The sequence below is a fragment of the Pectinophora gossypiella genome, chromosome 22 (genome assembly GCF_024362695.1).
Source record: "Pectinophora gossypiella chromosome 22, ilPecGoss1.1, whole genome shotgun sequence".
Classification (NCBI taxonomy): Eukaryota; Metazoa; Arthropoda; class Insecta; order Lepidoptera; family Gelechiidae; genus Pectinophora; species Pectinophora gossypiella.
The window spans coordinates 271,200-290,766 of NC_065425.1; the positions used below are offsets into that span (position 1 = coordinate 271,200).

Here is a 19,567-nt window from a genome sequence, read left to right on the forward strand (position 1 = left end):
CGCATGCGGCGGGCGAGTGGCCAGTTTAAGGTTCGCTACGAACGAGGCATTTCTTTCATGTTGATGATATTAATATAGATTTGTTAATCTTGTTATTATAAATGATTATCACGTGCTCAGCGATGCCCACATTCCCGAAAAATGCATTTTTCGGAGGTATGTGACCTAACCTGTATTGGGCTGGTGTTCCCTTCGCGGGTTGGAAGGTCAGACAGGCAGTCGCTTCTGTAAAAAGACCGGACCTGTCAAATCTTCAGGTAAGGTAAGCGGACCCTATGAAACACGGGATAATGCTAAAGAGATGATGATGACTGTTTATATTTACTCGACTGCCAAACGAGTGGGGTAATGATTATCGAATGTATGTCTGTTTCTTTGTGCCTTCCGGTAGCCTAAACGGCTTGATGGATTTTGATGTATGAGGTATCGTTAGATTTGCCTTGATCACTGGAGACATTTTATTCTTCTTCTTATCGTGTGGGTTGTGAGGTGGAATACCAGCATCAACCCTGGTATCAGGGTTATTACAGCGCCGCTAAAGGTTCCTGATATGGCTCATTCGTTCATTTTATTACACAAATGTTTTGCTAACATGATGGACTAATGTTATGGGCGATAGGCTGATCCCTTATCACCATAAGGTTCATCATATCCAACTTACGACATCGTATCAACAGTGGCTGCAAGTTTTCTTTGATTACTTGTGGCTCTGCCCACCCCATTAGGGATTACGGGCGTGAGTTTATGCTGGCGAATGTTTCATGATGATTATGCTAGGGAGATGATGATGATGAATGTGTGTGAAGCTATATACGTATGTATGTATATATATGTGTAGTAAATAAGCGAGATATATACAAGCGCCTCTCGCACGCATTAGGACACATGCCTTAATGAATAAATATAACTTTGCAAACGCAAACCCGTGGGTTTTCTCTCAACTGACTTAGAGACTAACTCTTTTCCTAATAGAAAGTTAAGTGAGAAAACCCGTCTACGTTTTCCGGACAAACAAGAAGCGTATTAGTCGACGTTATCTTCATGTGCATAACTGTGGCGAGACCGCGATATATAACAATCAACGCTTGACATTCACAGGCACTTCTATCGATTGTTTTTATCGCGCCATGTTTTGTCGGATCGGAAAGTCGCGACGTTTGTCGATATTGGTGCTAATTCCTGCAGACGCCATCTAATTTTATTTTAAGTTATACCTGTCATTTCTTATCCGTTGAAAAAGAAAGGGACGGGTAATCGACTGGCATAAAATTTATGGAATACACGTAAATTTTAAGCAGAAATCTAAAACAACCGTCTAAAAATTTTACATCGGTACATAACCCGAGAGAATTACTAAGTAGGCAGCACGTCAAACGGATTGCATACCAGCGAGATGCCTATTTTATTCGCACGGGTTATTCATTCATTTTAAAATTAACTTGTTGACAATCATCCGTCCCTTTCCTTTTCGGGGGATTAGAAAATGACGGGTATAATTTAAAATAAAATTAGTAGGTGTCTGCTGGAATCGGGGCCATTATCGAGCTAAATTTATCTTGAGAATACTTCGTAGCCTGTTTTAAAATATAAACTTAATATATTATGACGTTGATCAAAATAATAATCGACTTCACACAGCTCAAAATATTTCCCACCGAGGTAAGCAGAGACTATGGAAATACATTTGCTACGTCCTGATACACTTCTGTTGCTTCATCCAAGTTCATCGATTGTTTCAACTCGATAGGAAATCTCTTCTGGCCACATTAAGTCTCATAATCGAATAATTATCTACTAACAAATCTTTTGTTTCTCTCTTTTTCCAGCGTCTATCCATTTTTATAATTTCTTCTTCTATCATGTGGGTTGTGAGGTCAATTACCAACCTCGGTTATTATTGAACCATCAAAAGCCCCTGACATAGCTCATGTAACGACTACTGACATCTATAAGTAGTAACCGGGACCAACAGCTAATATTTTTTTTATATATTATTACTATTATATTATTATTTTTTTATTTTTATAATTTCTAAAATGTGTTTGTCACTCTCACTATAAGTAATTGTTCTTATTTAATTATGTTGTGTGTAAATAAATATAATAAAAAAATAATTAAATAAATACATACAATCCATTCACAACAAACCAGATCAGCCAACAAGACGGGTGTTTGTCGACATTCTAAAACGACACCTCTTATATTGGTGAAATTGGCGAATCGAGTCGAGACTTGCAAAACTTGAAGTTAAACTCGCTTAAATGTAGACTTAAAGCTTTATTGATACACACAGAGCCACAACCGGGGGCGTTCCGGGCTGGGAACAATCGAATCTAGCTTTTTGTCCGCGTCTCTGTCCGAGTGGATTTTATAGATATCTAGACAAGCTATACTTCTCTTTCTGGGATAAAAGAAATCCTATGTTCTTCCTGGGAGCTCTATTTCCATACCAAATTCGGTATCGGTTCAGACAGATAGACAGACATATTTATTTACGAATGTATACCATTAGAATAGAATAGAATATTATTACTTATAGTGAAAACTTCGTCAGGGCCTTTTTAAAAACAAAATGTTTGTTTACAAAACTTCGCAATAGACACGCTCCAAATTCAAAATTTGTAGTCTCAATTTTTACTTGGAATTAAATGAATTAATTAAATGAAATCGAGGTTTATTTGAAGAAAATCGCATTAGAATATGATTATTAAAAATCTTGGTTACAGGGTTTCACTATAAGTACATAGATACATACATAAAATTATGCCTATTTCCCACTGGTAAGCGGTGACTATGGAATTCCGTTTGGGATCCTTATTTATTTTATGGCATTATTTTATGACGATATTTATTTTATGGCATAACCAATTACACCATTTTGTTATAATGAGTTTTCTTAACTAACTAGCTATATACTATCAAAACTATTCTAGTATTGCTATAGCTAAAATATTTATGGTTCACTTGGTAGTGCTTCGGAAGGCACGTTAAGCCGTTGGTCCCGGCTGCATTAGCAGTCGTTAATAACCATCCATCCGCACTGGGCCCGCGTGATGGTTTAAGGCCTGATCTCTCTATCCATCCACAGGAAAGGCCCGTGACCCAGCAGTGGGAACGTTAATGGGCTGATGATGATGATGGTCATAAACAGTGCCTATCACTAGACATTTGCTTCCAAAGTATTTTAGACATAAAATAACATTTAAAGGTGACCGGCGGTTCTGACGGACACGGCTATTAGGTGACGTTATGTCACGTTACGTTCGAGTTTATTATACACACGCGTTCACCTTCACACATTCGATTCTGCTCCGCACCACCCAAATCCCCTGGTAGTTGCCGCTTTCGAATACTTCTCGCTTTGGGACGGTACTGAAAAGTATCGGCGTCCGAAGGACGTAATATACGATCCCGACGACCCGATTACTCTAGTCATAGAGGCAGCCAATCAGCTCGCGACACCAAACACTTCAGGACCGCGATACCGACCCCGCCGGCGTGGTCGAAGATTTCTCTCAATCAGCGCTTATCGCTATCGACCCACTAGGGTCAGACGACGCCCTGAGCCGAGGTTTGCGCCCAACTGGGCACCCTCAGGCTTTTTGTCTTAAACGTTGTACCGGGTGAGAGCCTTCAGCGCTCCCTATTTGTCCGGCCAAGTAGTTAATGCCATCTGCGGCAAATCTACAATAAGTAACAAAAAAAAAATCACTTTCACACAGATATCACCTGCGCCGCCGCGGCGCGCGCGGCTCGCTCATTCGCGGTACCGTCTCTGTGTATGGCGAGCTCAAACGGGTTGCCACTCTGCGGTTTTTCTAGTCCAGCGTGTCGGAGTGAAATCCGCGAGTTATTGGTTTCCAATCCATTGCCCATATTATTATACTTGCTCTGTATGTTGATATTGACCTACTCGTGTGATGGCGAATTTAATTTTACAGTGTTGCATTCCTCGGATACACGCCTAAATAATCGCGATTATCAATATGGCAATTATTCGCATCATTTTCTTATTGTACGAATATTTTGCTGTGTGCTTGCTCTTATTTGGGTAGTTTGTCGTTGAACCAATGATTTTCAGATTCAGTTAAGTTTGTAAGTAATGTGTGATTTACGTAAGCCTTTTTAGATTTTAAAAACGCCACAATACCAGAAGCAACTCCTCTAAAAAGTCATTTTGAAGTTTCACATTTGCGCATATAAAAGTAACTGCGCAATGACAAATGCCAAATAGGAACATAACTTTTTAGATTTTTTTTGTATGGAACTTAAGTACTACCGTTCTTTTTTTCTATAAAATAACGATCTGTGAAAATTCCATAAAATAATCCAACGTCAAAAGAATGCAATAGCTACTTATAATAAAAACTACTCTTGAAGAAATGCTCGGAATGATCAAGGCATCTCGATTAAACTTATAAAAAGCTCGAGAGCTCTCGTTGCGCGTGAGTCGATCCTCGCACAGGTTTAATCTCGAGTAGTCTAAGGCCCGTCTCACATGGAGACAAAAAATATGAAACTTAGTAATTGCTGTTAAAACTAGGTATACCTCGCAAAACCTTCGCTTCTCCAATTTAAATTTAAAAAAATTAGTTATATATAATTCATCTAACTAACTAAAATCTAATTATTCTATTCTAACTAACTCTTTTTATCTAAGTATGTCTTATCTTGGTTGATATCCGAGTCAAACAAACAAAAAATTTGTCTTATCCGTTCTGTTATAGTGATTATAATTCAATACAAAATTGAAAATTTTGACAGCATAAGAAACTTGTCAGTAATTTGAATGTGTAACTTAAATTATTTAATTTTTTTTTGTTTAGTTATTTTTGGCGGAAGGCAATAGGGAAACTACTGCCCTATTTTTCCCTAAAAAGTAGCATGGAGAATGCTACACCGACAAGAGCGTGGCTCTTAAATTAGTGATGATGATTTTTGGGTAGCTCCATGTAAGACGGGCTTAACTGTCCGTTTTTGCCACCTGTACCTTCACTTTCGCTGCACCTATGTTGATTCTTCTATTTATCTGACATCTTGTATGATAATGGCGGTGGCAAATAAGTTTCTTGTTACTATGTCTTTGTATGGTGTATTGGTGAATGCTATCTGCGTTTGTTGAAACTAATAGATATAGCTGTTGTCTTTCTTGCATTAGTTATTAACCTATAGTCACTGTGGTCTTGTGGTTCACCGACTTGCTTCTCAAACAGGAAGCGCCGGTTCGAATCCCAGTACCGGATTTGCACCAATGCGAGATTACACAGTTAGTTCGAAGATTATAGACGGCGATACGGCTCGACACCTATCACGTTGGTCTAACAGAAAGCTCGGTAAGACGTGGGTATTTTGTCATCTTGTTATTTTTGTCCTCGCAAGCTGATTGGCAGTCTCTATAGCTAGAGTAATCGGGTCGTTAGGTACGTATATTACGTCGGCATGCCCGGTTCAAGAGTGTAAATTGTAGCTCTCGCATGAACCCTCGCGGTCAGAGCTACCGGGCACAAGCTCTCGGCGAGACTTCACGTATGTACAGTCGTTATAATGTTGACCTAAGCCCCGAGGTGTCGGTCAATGCTACATCGGAAGTGCTCTCAAAAAACTGAGGAATATTGATGTTCATGGATGAATACAAATAGAAGGTGCTCGTTACAATGGCGATGAGATGACATTCTTGCCGGACTTGCATTTCTTATTATTTATTTTGATATATAAGTAATTTTTCTTTGTCAATACTAACAAACTATGGAAGATTATGATTCCGAAATAAATGATTATTTATTTATTTATTACGGATAAAAGAAGTATATTTCTCGGAATCAGCATAATGGACTACAAGAACTAACTAATCCAAGCTACATGATACCACGGCTGGGCAAAGGCCTCCCCTACCTCCTTCCATTTTTCGCCAGTTCTGTGCGAACTCCGGCCAGTCCCTCCAAGAAATTTTATTTCTTTAACTTCTTTATGTGGTATTTAAGAGTTGAATGTCCTAAAACTAAGGCGTTACAGAAAGAGTTAAGAAAACAAGGGTCATTATTATGAAAATAAGTTTTAGGCTTTTAACTTTCTAGTCCTAGGTTTAGGCTGTGCCCATTCATTACATTTTTCCTTTTGTCACTTGTAATATCAATGTATATTTTTAGCGGGGCTGCGAACGCACGAAACACAAAGAGTGTAATATTTTTTTTATAAATAAATACATTTTTAATCTAACTGTCATACCTACTTATAATCTAAGCAAGTATGAATATGTAATCATTTCATATTAACATTGATACTAATTGTTATTGGGAACGTTGGCAACCCAAAAATATATTTTTTAAAGACTATAATTTAAAATAACTGGAGGGTTAAAATGACCACATCGAAGCAATTCATCTAAAAAGCAATATTGCTATTTGACATTTGTTTGCATTGCGCACTTACTTTTATATGCGCAAATGTCAAATTGCAATATTGCTTTTTAGATGAATTGCTTCGATGTGGTCATTTTGACCCCCTGTCCATTAGTGGACCCACGATAGTGCTACAGAACAACAAGTTGTCATATAACGTCGGTATTCAGTATATTATGTATAATCAAATTGTTGTGTATATTATGTATAATCACATTGACTTTACACAGTTACATTAATGCACACATGATCACAAATTTCTCAGAAATAATAAACATCTACCGTCATTCTACTCAACAATAATATAGAATGTAGATCAACTATGATGTAGATCACAAGATCACCAGTAACTATAGGAAATGACACTTCAATATTGACTACACGGTTACTCGCGTCTTCAAATGTTAGTTCTTCAATTTCGGCAGCGTCATCCGTGTCATATAAGGTGTAATTACAAATGCAAGCTGTTTTTTGTAGAACATTTCTAGAACGTTCTACAAATTTTGTACAACGAAGTAGTGAACACCGGTACTTATCAAACGCAGTGTGTATATTAGACACAAACCGTGCAAGAAACGATCTACAATTTTTTTACTGTACTTTGTGGTCTTCACTACTGGATTCCAAAACAATCTGTTGTCGTGAGGGCTCGTTAGTTTTATAAAAGTTTACAGATTATACAACGTAATTGAAATTGTCTGCCGGAATGGGAGTAAAATCCAAGCATAGTTTGCTTACACCTATTTTATTTTCACGAGCAATAATGCCGTATCCATCAACAGGAGACACTATCTTATATATTACTGATATAAACTGGTATATGGATTTAGCACCATCTACACTGAATCTGCGTGCGTGTATGAGACGATTGACAGAAGTGGAAGAAGTAAGAGATGTCTGTATGGCAAATGGAATTCTATAGTCTCTGCTTACCTTGGTAATAGGCGTGAGTTTGTGTATATATAAACTGGTAACCAGTCTATAAACAACCATATTTAATACCAGACAAAGTATGGCTGCAAGTAGTACGCAAGTGAGTGTATCTGATCTGTTTACCATTCTGAATGTACCTGTTACATTTATAGGCACTATTTCATTTATTTAAATGCACGCATTAACACTAGTTTGTTAAGAATTCAGTCCGCATTGGAGGATGACTTGAGAATCAATGTCGTCCGTTACTCAACCGTTAAGCTAGAATATGCCAATACTTGCATACTCTCATGTTCTGGCTTGGCACGCGTTATGTGAAAGTGGGAAAATGCTAAGTCAGTTTTAGAATCAGGTCTGAGTTATTACAACTTAGACCTGTTTTTAGAAATTGCCACAGTACCATCAGTGGTACTATATAATGGTACCACGGAAAAATAAGAGATACCCGATTCAAGTAAACAAATTAAAAATACTTCTGAATCTATTATTATTATAATAGATAAATTGACATAAATAAAACAGTATTAATAAATTAAATTATGAATGACTTTTTAGTTACTTGAATAACGGGATTTCTGCAATCCAATCTAGCTAGTAATTTTTACTGTAAAAACCAAATTATGATTGTAAACTTGTTATTTTTATTTTAATGCATGTCTGAGTCCAACTCACTTTTATGTCATCTGCAATGCTCTAGTAACAGGGTTCATGTACTGTTCCACCTTTGTAAAACATAGATCTGTATAAGTATTGTACATACATACATACATACATAAACTCACGCCCGTAATCCCTAATGGGGTGGGCAGAGCCACAAGTAATCAAAGACAACATGACAACATTGTACATGATGGCAATAAATAAATAAAACAAGTTTCTAACTTAAATTGACCTTAACTCGGTTTGTTGGTGTATGTGCCAACCCGGTCGACACACATAATGATTGCATTGAAATACCATACATTACAGCAAAATAAATAATTGTATAACTAAAAAGTGACATAATGTTTGCAATGTTGAGATGGATTGCCTTGATTTCCTACACTAGAAACAAAAAGAGATAATGATTGGAAATAAGCATTTTCAAATAAAGAAAATCATATGCCCCCCTCCTCGGCGTTTCAGATTTGTCCAAGGCACAGAATAACACACGAAAAGAATATAATTGCGGAAGTAAGTTTCTAATGAGTACCAGGCCAACATGTTTCAGTAGAACAACAAGTAATCGATGAGCTTAGTCCCGTTATTAAAGTGTGGTATGTATCACATGGGAGCGTAACGGCGGGAGTTGGGAAACGTCTCGAGATCATATCTTTGTTATAACTAAACAATGATTGTGCTGGTTCTATTAGGTGAACTGGTGAAGTGATGAATGAAAAACATGACCGTTACAAGATCTAGCTCTGATTGACTGACTAGTGGGAAGATTGTGGAATTTGATAAAGATGAAGGTCAGGCAACTGATGGGAAGTTGAGGAAAGACCTAAGAACGACGACGTTGATGGGAAGTATTATTGATTGATTGATTGACAATGGAAAAATTAGTTGTTTTCAACAGAATTCATAAGTGTCTGATAACATTACTGCTACCTTCCGAAGATGTTCTGGATAGGCTATTAGATGGTTATTACGTTATCAGAAAATATTGAAAAATAGCTATTAATGGCCTCCGTGGTCCAGTGGTTGAGCGTTGGGCTCACGATCCGGAGGTCCTGGGTTCGATTCCCGGTGGGGACCTATCACAAAAATTACTTTGTGGTCCCTAGTTTGGTTAGGACATTACAGGCTGATCACTTGATAGTCCGAAAGTAACACGATCCGTGCTTCGGAAGGCATGTTAAGCCGTTGTTTCCGGTTACTACTTACTGATGTAAAGTACGTAGTCGTTAAATGAGTCATGTCAGGGGCCTTTGGCGGCTCAATAGGCGGAGTTTGGTAATTCACGTCACAACCCACACGATAGAAGAAGATTAAAAAATATATATTTTTATATGAAACTACAAAAACCAAACACCATAAATAAAGACAAATAATGTGATGATAAAATCGAAAGTGTTTCCAGCAGGTTAGAGACAACATATTAACAAATTAGAAATGAATCTAAAAACCCACATTTGGTAGAATTTCTACGAGTAGGTGGACGAGATCCATGTATTGACATAGTGACATAGAATATACAATAATATAATGACCGAGACGGAGCCAATACTTAGCTTAGCATACGGCAATATGGCATAGCAAGTAGATGAGTCAATCACTATTGATAAACCAAGGCTATACTTTCTTCGATGTGCATAATGTATTCTAATCTTTATGTTGTATCCTTTACTTCGAACTCTCGAAGTGGATGTTTCTGTATTTCAATATCTCTTGTCATAACAACTACTCAGCGTATTGGTGACCTAAACGCCGCAGGTCTTTGGCAGGTATCTGTTGTACTGAATGTGTTCAGTAAAACAATTAAAAAAGAATATAAGTAAAATAGTTGTGGATATAACATAACGTAACAATACATCATAACATATACTTTATTGCATAAACAGGAAAAAGCAAAATACAAAACAAAAGAGACATAGAATGAGTACAATAGGCGGCCTTGTTGCTAAGTAGCAATCTCTTCCAGGCAACCGTTAAGATATATACCGTTAAATAGATCATGATCCTTCAATCTGCGCCTACGACAAGTCTGTAATCCCAAGCAACATAAAACAGTCAAAGTTATTGTTAATTAACATGTTATAAATTGATCTTAATATTGTCTTTTTGAAGGATAAGTTTAAAACAGGCACTGTCATTATAAAATGAATAATAATAAACCTTAGAAGACAATGTAAGAGGATGAGACACCATTGAGTATCGGAAGTCAGTAGTCAGACCCTAGTGACCCAGTTCGAAGTGTTCGAACGGTGACTTTGAGGTATAAAACAATGGACCGCGATGAAATCCGTTAAATTGTGCCAATTTAGCCGATAATTGTCGTGACAGCGACCCAGTGGACAGGTGCTCTTCTGTTTTATACTCTGGCAAACGGTGAGTTGGAATTGTAAAAGTAATTAATCTGATGGCCGGAGGTACTACTTCCTAAGTCCATTTATAGTGGATCGGATAGACCAGAAATTGTTAAAGAAAGAGAGAGAGATGGCATCTTTTTGGTCATTGCTTCAAATAATATGTATTTTATAATTTGAGATATAAACAAATATAGTGAGCAATGAAGAGCTACATTGATTGATAAGGTAACAATAATAGATAATATAACAAATATGGACGCAGGAATTTGTAAAACACTAGAAGAAACATCTTTTGCTCTTAATTAATTGGTTAATGATTACCGTATGAGTAGCCAAAGAGAAAAATAGGTATTTCTCAGAAAATAAACATATTTTTCATTTCATTTCATTACAACGTCAGTTATTGATTATACTTACCTTCCAAGTCCTTGCCACTAACAGTTACAACTTTAATCAAAATTAAAAAAAACTTAATGCTAGACTTGGGATTACAGTTGGGTATTGCATGAAATGATGTATTTTTTCAAAATTTACGGTTGCGCCGGCGGCGTGTGACAAAAAGCATTGATTTACCGAGATCTACGTTGATAGAGGCGCGCGCGCCAATGGTTTAAGTGAGCTTTACCGCGGACAGTTATCAAGAAGATTTAAAGCGTAAGCTGATGGCGAAAGAACTGTTTAGAGTTGTAGACTTTGATGAGGAATTTTGGTCAATGTTATATTATCTATTTTTTGTGATTTTCTAGAAGGTAGCTATATCTAATTTCATATCTGTCTGGAAAAAAACAAATTTCACCATAAATATTTTCATGTAAAATGTTGCCAATAGACCATATGCCTCGCACTATCAAAAAGATCTCATGTAGAGCCAAGCTTTTAACTCTACACACCTTAGTCCTACAAGCCCTAACTATTATGAGTTCTAAAACCTTAGTCAAAGTATGCGGGTGAACAACAGATATTATAAAGTATAGCAGGGGAGAACATTTACTTTTTCTGAACTATTTAATTTTATTTATATTATTACTGGTGTCCATATAAAGTATATTAAGACAATGATAAAATAAAATTACAAAAGGGTGCTGCGGCGGTAGAGTATAATTTGAATTAAGAATTATTTCCAAAATGAAATCAGCCAGAACGTTAAATTTGACGATGAAGGATGTCAACCAAGGAGGAGGTACCGTTACAAATGCATTATTTCATTCAGTCAGACCTAGTGTTGCCGAATAATCCAAATATCGAAATGCTAATCGATACTATCGATACTGAATATTATATAATTATATCGATACTATCCATAAATAATTGTATTGTAATTATCGATTTTATCGAAGTTGGAGACTCGGTCCAGGGGCCCCTCGCTTTCAAATCACGTCCGAAAATGTACTATAAGTACCCATTTCACGTAGTACATCGAAACTTGTCCTTTGCAAGATGAGAGAGGTATATATTTTCACACGCGAGTTGAAGGCGAGCGATTATAAATAAGACCCTGTATCTTCAACGCCGCCCGGTGGTCTCCCGTGACTTGCACCACATTCTCCGACCACTGTTGACCACAACCACCTGCAGCGAGGTTCTTGACACCTCGCCGGACACTATTGTCCCGGAACAATCATCGGTAATATTCAACTCAATGACGGACATTTCGTAATACTCGCGCTTTTTCATTTATTTTATAATACGTTTTATTTAACTGTAAAAATATGAATCACTACTATTGAATTATACAATTAGTTACATAGAAACTAATCTCGAGTACGACTGGCAGCACCGCCAGGGGGTCTTACCACGCAACTATCGCGGCAAGGACGCGCCGAACAGGAATTGCCCCAGTGGAGGGCCCGTAAGATGACTCTGTCCCCCCCGGGGCCGGGTTAATGGTCTTGTATGAACCAAAACCAAAGGCAACCTGCATTAACAACCCATATAATAACTCTATAGTTATATACAACTCGCGTATTTATTATCTTAACCCATTCTACAACCATTAACCCTAGGATGGTAACAGGGGTGACTCAACACCCCACGCGAGCAATCACGTGCCGATTTATTGAAAATTATTAGCTATCCCGCTCTAGCATTTTGTGTATTCTTTTGTTTTACTGTCAGTCATCAGTAGTCGTTGCGCGGTGGGTCCGGCAGCACGCCAATTTCGTTCTGCAGGTATGTGTGGGGTGATGCGTCACCCCTGTTACTATTTACGTAGGTATTTTGTTTTGTTCAAAGGTGAACAAATCGGTGATATTGCTATCTACTATGCACAATAAGGAAGAAGTTAATCCCACAACGCACAAGCCAATTATAATTGAGGACTACAATGCGATATACCTTTGACAAGATGATGCACAAATTGCACAATTATACGACTGCAAGGGGTACTCGACGCTGGCCTCTTAGATTTTTCTTTGGCATGTTAGATCAAGCAGGGATCAATTCTATGATTCTCTATCTAGAAGTTAAGCATCCGAATACGCCAGCTAACAAATTCAGAAACAATTTCCTGAAAAAACTAGCAATACAGCTAGCCGAGCCGTACATGAAACGACGTTTGGAGTCAAATTTACCTCGACTACTATCGGGAAATATAAGGGCTATTCTAAATGTTCCCGAAGAAGTTCCAGCAAGCGAACCCCCCGCCAAATTGCCAAAGCAAGCTCGATGTGCATTGTGTCCTCGAAAAAATGACGAAAAAGTAAAGATTTTTTGTTCCAAATGTAAAAGACCTGCGTGCCCCGAACATCGCTTGGAAATTTGTCTTAATTGTGTTTAAGTTAGCAAAAAATTTTTTTTTCTAATATAATTTCGTCTAGTTACTGATAGATCTCAAGAAAAGTGTTCCTTTAGTTTGTTTTAATAATAAAAAGTTTTATTTTTCATTATTTACTCATTTAATAACACGCGTAGTAGCAGGGGTGACGTGGCACCCCTGTTACTATGCGTGGTCATTTAAATTATGTTACCATCCTAGGGTTAATCAGCCATCTTTTGTCCACAGATCGCAACATAATCTACATTGACACCAACAAACACGATGGGCTAGCGCTACCACTGCAACTCGAACGTAAAGATGAACGACAGTCGAGAGCGAATTCGTCGTGAGAGGGAGAGAGAGAAGAATACGTATACCTCTCCCCGTCTCGCCTTGCGCAGAGTGCTGTTACTGTCTGAAGGGAGACAATTCAGAGAGGCAGCGGCCATATTGTCGCGGCTTGGGCCCGGCGTGCTGCAATCAGTGGCGACAGAGCTGCCGATAGATCTGCTTGTTGAGTCCCTGCCGCACTCCGCTCATCTGCTTGAGACACTTCTTAACAGGCAAGTTAACTTAAAACTAAACATTATGCTATGACATATATATAGGAGCTCGGTGGCGCAGCAGTAAACGCGCTCGGTCTGCGATTGTTGAAGCAATTTTCGCAAAGGCCGGCCATAGGATGGGTGACCACAAAAAAAAAGTTTTCATCTCGAGCTCCTCCGTGCTTCGGAAGGCACGTTAAGCCGTTGGTCCCGGCTGCATTAGCAGTCGTTAATAACCATCAATCCGCACTGGGCCCGCGTGGTGGTTTCAGGCCCGATCTCCCTGTCCATCCATAGGGAAGGCCCGTGCCCCAGCAGTGGGGACGTTAATGGGCTGATGATGATATATCACATTGACAACATTGTATCTTATGTATGTATAATATAATATAGCATCACGCCTCGCCGCCATAATAGGGGGCGAGTCTATTGCCGTTAACTGGGCACAAATCCTTGAAACTACGTGTTATCAATTTCCTATGATCCTAACATTAATTCAAACTCATTAAATCGAATTCAATACAAGATCACGCCAATTTTTTTTTCTATATAAAGTAGTAAGTACCTATTTCACTTTTCATTCGATATAAGTAATGCATCGTTTAATAAAATTAGAAGAAAACGTTAAAACAATAGAGGTTGTTTTATATATGTATAATTACTTAATGTACACTCGTAACTTATGCTCATCGAGTGTAAGAAGAAATAATTACTTTTTACCTACCAGTTACGCTAAGATACACATTTACATTTTAGAAGATAATCATCGAAATATAATAAAAGTATAGCTATTTCCGTACACTAATGCATGCGTTATCATCTTCGCGCTCTAACGCGCAACGCGAGGCCGCCGCGCTCGACTTGCGAGTGAGTTACTATAGCGATAGAGTTACTGTTGAGTTCGAGTTGGGATCGAGAACACTTAGTAACGAAGCGGTTTGAATACCAATGCTCATTCACAGTCTATTTGCCCGCTGTTCTCTGCTGGTGAATGAACTCTGAATACCAGTTGAATACCGTTTTGTTTTATGTGTAATAACAGATTTATTCAATGAATTCATTGAATACACGAATATTTTAATGTTTTAGCATTTATCTCAAAGTCTCTGAGTAAGAATTAGCAGGGTTATTTTTAGTAATTTGTTGAATATACATTTAAATGTAAGAATAATGAAAAATATATGGTAGAAAGAGCTAAAATGAAATGTTTTACCGGATTTTCTAGTTAGATTCCCTCTTTTCCTCACCGTATGGTTACCTGAATGACATGGTTTTAAGCGGTAAGACCGCCAATTGCCTCTGATAAGCCTCTTTTATCTCTGTAATTGTTTCTTTCACAAATACAATAAAGAATTGAATGTATTTTGTTCACATTTTATAAACAAAAAGCTTTTTACAACAGTATACATTAAGTATTACGATTACAACATCAAAAGCAACCAGAAATTATCTTCTGTAGTCCTATCTAACTCGTAAGGAATTACGAGCGTGACTTTAAATCTAAAGTAGATGGTCAGTCTTATATAAAAAATAAATAAAAAAAAATATTTATTTCAGACTATGGCCCCGATTCCTACAGACACCTCCTAATTTTATTTTAAGTTATACCCGTCATTTTCTTATCCGCCGAAAATGAAAGGGACGGATGATTGCCAACTGTAAATTTTAAAATAAAGAATAATATGGGCGAATAAAATAGGCATCTTGCTCAATTAATTCCGTCGGGTTATTGGCCAATGTAAAATTTTTAGAGGGCTGTTTTATATTTGTGCCTAAAAGTGTCGTGTGTTCCATAACTTTTATGCCTGTCGATTACCCGTCCCTTTCGTTTTCAGCGGATAAGACAATGACAGGTATAACTTAAAATAAAATTTGATGGTGTGTATTGGAATCAGCACCAATGGCTCCATAAGTATATAACAGCCTCCGTGGTCTAGTGGTTAGAGCGTTAGGCTCACGATCTGGAAGGTCCGGGTTCGACTCCCGATGGGGACATTGTCGAAATCACTTTGTGAGACTTTCCTTTGTTTGGTAAGGACTTTTCAGGCTTGAATAACCTGATAGTTCGAAAAAATAAGATGCTTCCGTGCTTCGGAGGGCACGTTAAGCCGTTGGAGCAGCGTGGTATGCAGCATACTCCACCAACCCGCAGTGGAGCAGCGTGGTGGAGTATGCTGCATACCCCCTCCGGTTGATTGAGGGGAGGCCTGTGCCCAGCAGTGGGACGTATACTGGGTGTTAGTGACATCGTAACGAATACTGAGGGGGTTGATTCAGACCATGATTCTGAGTTAAAATCAAGTGGAATTTTCCGTCGCAAAATTCATGATTTTTTTTTAGTTTTTTTAAATTATTTTAAATTCTATACTTTTGCGATGGAAAATTCCACTTGATATTAACTCAGAATAATCAGATGAATCATCCCTCTCAGTATTCGTTACGATGACACTTACACTCCGTACAAGTACATACGGTAGCCATATAAGTAGGTATGGGTGTTAGTGACACCGTAACGAATACTGAGGGGGATGGTTCAGACCATGATTCTGAGTTGATATCAAGTGGAATTTCGTGTCAAAAAATTCATGAAAATTTTTCTTTTCTTTTTAATTATTTTCCAATCCATACTTTTGCGACGGAAATTTCTACTTGATATCAACTCAGAATCATGGCCTGAACCACCCCTCAAAGTTTTCGTTACGATGTCACTAACACCCTGTATAGGCTGTTTATGTGTGTATGTGTGATGTGTCATATTAGTGGCAATTTGATTAAGAACTTAACGTACGTAAGGAGCCATTTCTAATGGTAGCTATAAAAGCTCACATACCTGAGTGAAATAGAAACCCGTCTGTGTAGGAACCGCTGTAATAAATCATTGGGAACTTTCAAATTCCATCCTTATTCCACAAGCGGTAAGGCATGTGGTTAATTCAAGATTTCTACTGTCTTGTTTATCATGATCAATTTGCCGACAAAAGAACTGAATAATGAGAAACAAGTCCTTATAAAGATTTATATTGATGAAAACCTGTTTGATGTTAGGATTTTATTTGAAAGTTATACATTTAACTACAGATAAACACTCACGACTGTATTTCCTATGGGAGTAGGCAGAGCTATACGTTCTCTGGATGACGAGTCATAGCAATTGTGTTGTGAAACTGTCTGAGAACTGATATTAGGCAGTTAAATTACTCAATTGTATAAAAATATTTTCAGTGTTACTACAAAACACAAACTAAAAATAAACTAGGTTTGAAATAGTATTTCGCGCCACGAAAGAAGTCGGCGGATTTTAATGAAACTAACTTGACAAGTCATAATAATTCTATGCAGAATCTGCGACAGTAGCGCCGCGGCCTTCGGGACTTCTTTCGTATACGGATTATACACTTCTCATCAAAAAAATCGAAACACTTCCGTTTTCATTGTTTCTGTCCGAATTTAACACAAAAAATAATTCATACGATGAAAAAAAATACATAAATGTATAGCTGGCAGTTTGGCCATTACAGTAATAAGCGAAAATTCTAAATTCAAAATTAGAATTTCATTTGTTTATCTTATAAACGAAATGAATCACTGTTTTGAGACAAATGTGTGTTTAGGGTTGGAGTACATTTAGCGTTTAAAAACTAAAAATTGGCGCCTATCCTTAAACTTTTTGTTTTTTATTTCAATACTGTGACTTTGGGACGTCTGAAAAAAGGTTTTTTTTCTAAAACGTATGGATACTTCGCCCACAGAAGCCGCCCAAGTTGTGGCATTGCTGGATTCTGGCCTTAGTCAGCGTGTTGTGGCTGCAAGACTGCATCTAAGCCTGTCATCTGTTCATAGAGTCTATAAACGTTATCGGGAGACTGGTTTGTTCACGCGCCGTTCAGGATCTGGCAGGAATCGGGTCACTTCTGAGCGAGATGATCGATTTATTGTAACAACTTCTTTAAGAAATCGACGCCTTAACGCTTTTCAACTGCAGCAGCGGCTTCGTGTTGTACGAAGGGTGGCTGTAAGTGACTCTACAATTAGAAGAAGGTTGAAGGATCGTGGACTGGTACCGCATAAGCCAGCAAATGGGCCGAAATTAACTGCAGACCATCGAAGAGCGCGCCTTAACTTTGCACGTGAGCACCTAAATTGGTCATACCTACAGTGGAGCAAAGTTCTCTTTTCTGATGAGTGTAAAATTATGCTGTATGGTAACGACGGAAGGAACAAGGTCTACAGAAGAGACGGAGAACGCTATGCACAATGCTGCATTGAAGAAAAGGTCAGCTATGGTGGCGGTTCGTGGACGGTTTGGGGAGGAATCAGCGCCGACGGTAAGACAGAGCTTGCTTTCGTGTCTGGGCCACGTCTGCCTGCACTAAACTGTCATCGGTACGTCGAAGAGTGTCTCGAGCCTCATGTGATGCCCTATGCACATTTTATTGGCAACGGCTTCATATTCATGCACGACAATGCTAGGGCTCACACCGCGGGCGTCGTACGAGATTATCTTAACGAAGTCGATATCTCTATTATGGAATGGCCAGCAAGAAGCCCGGACATGAATCCCATTGAACATCTGTGGGATGAATTAGAGAGACGAATTCGAGCAAGAGATCCTGCCCCAGAAACACTTAGCCAGCTGCAAGATGCAATCCAAGAGGAATGGGACAATATACCACAGCATGTGATCGTGACTCTCATCCGATCGATGAAGAACCGTATGGAAGCAGTAATTAGAGCTCGGGGAGGGAATACAAGTTATTAAATAAACGTTTTTTAGCTTTTTTTTCATTTACGTGTGTTGTTTTATCCATTTACTTTATACTCCAAACGGAATAAAAATGACTCATTTAACAAAATACGAAACCTATGAAAAATTCATTTAAATTTAGAACATTAACATTAAGATTTGATAAGCTCATATTACTCACTATTAAACGACATTTAACATTTATTCCTAAATGTACACATTTTTCTGATAATCCTGACAAAACGTAAACTTGCAAGGTGTTTCGATTTTTTTGATGAGAAGTGTATTTTAAATATATGTAGTTTATCTTTTAGTCTTTGTTTTGTAGTAACACTATTTATGTTTATTTTTTTTAAAAGAACGTCTAGGGCCCTGTGCCGAGCTTTTTCTTGCAGCTTCGTTTCCCCGGCTATACAGGTTGTGAGAAACTGTAGTAGTTTTAGGCGGATGAGACGTTCGATATGTAAAAATTAACGATTCAAAGTGTAACTATGTTACCTACTGAATAAAGATATTTTTGAATTTGAATTTGTACCAGTAGTTCCCTTATCGGGCTTGTCGTGTCCCACGTTTTCGCCGCACTATTATTATACGCAAATTTTCATTTCCCAAATGTTTTCTTTATTTTTTATGTATAATGTTTTGATTACCACCTGGAGGTCCGGGTTCGATTTCCGATGGCGACATTGTCGATATCACTTTGTGAGACTGTCCTTTTTGGTAAGGACTTTTCAGGCTTGAATCACCTGATTGTCCGAAGAAGTAATTTAATTACACGTTAAAACTTTTGTCCCGGCTATTAGCCGTAAAAACAACTTCACCAACCCGGAGTGGAGCAGCGTGGTGGACTATGCTCCATACCGTCTCTGGTTGATTGAGGGATTTATGATTTACCTATATATTATAATATTTTGATTGACAACCAACGTTTCGCACAATATTTGCTACCTGTTTTTTTTTCCAACTTAACTGACAGGTAAATAATCACTTGGACATCCCTTCCAATCAACCCTGCATGGTGAAATATCATAAATATATTTTATTTTCAAAACGTTAAAATAATGACATACCTACTTTCTGTGTACAGTCACGAGTACTAATACATATACACTTTGAAACTTTGTCACATTAACTTTTTTGACAAATTAAACCGTAAGTCTCATTAAATGTCAAATATGATA

The 19,567-nt window shown here is 37.9% G+C and overlaps 1 protein-coding gene across 3 annotated transcripts in view; it reads left to right on the forward strand.

The window, feature by feature from the left end:
- The window catches only part of LOC126377068 (uncharacterized), a 450,327-nt gene that overhangs the window by 2,640 nt on the left and 428,120 nt on the right, over positions 1–19,567 (forward strand). For all 3 annotated transcript variants that reach the window (XR_007567785.1, XR_007567784.1, XM_050024705.1), the window contains exon 2: positions 13,344–13,660. Coding sequence is in view for 1 of the 3 variants with exons in the window: in XM_050024705.1 (XP_049880662.1) it covers positions 13,416–13,660 (245 nt within the window). In the remaining 2 variants the exon portion in view is untranslated. The remainder of the gene's footprint in view (positions 1–13,343; positions 13,661–19,567) is intronic.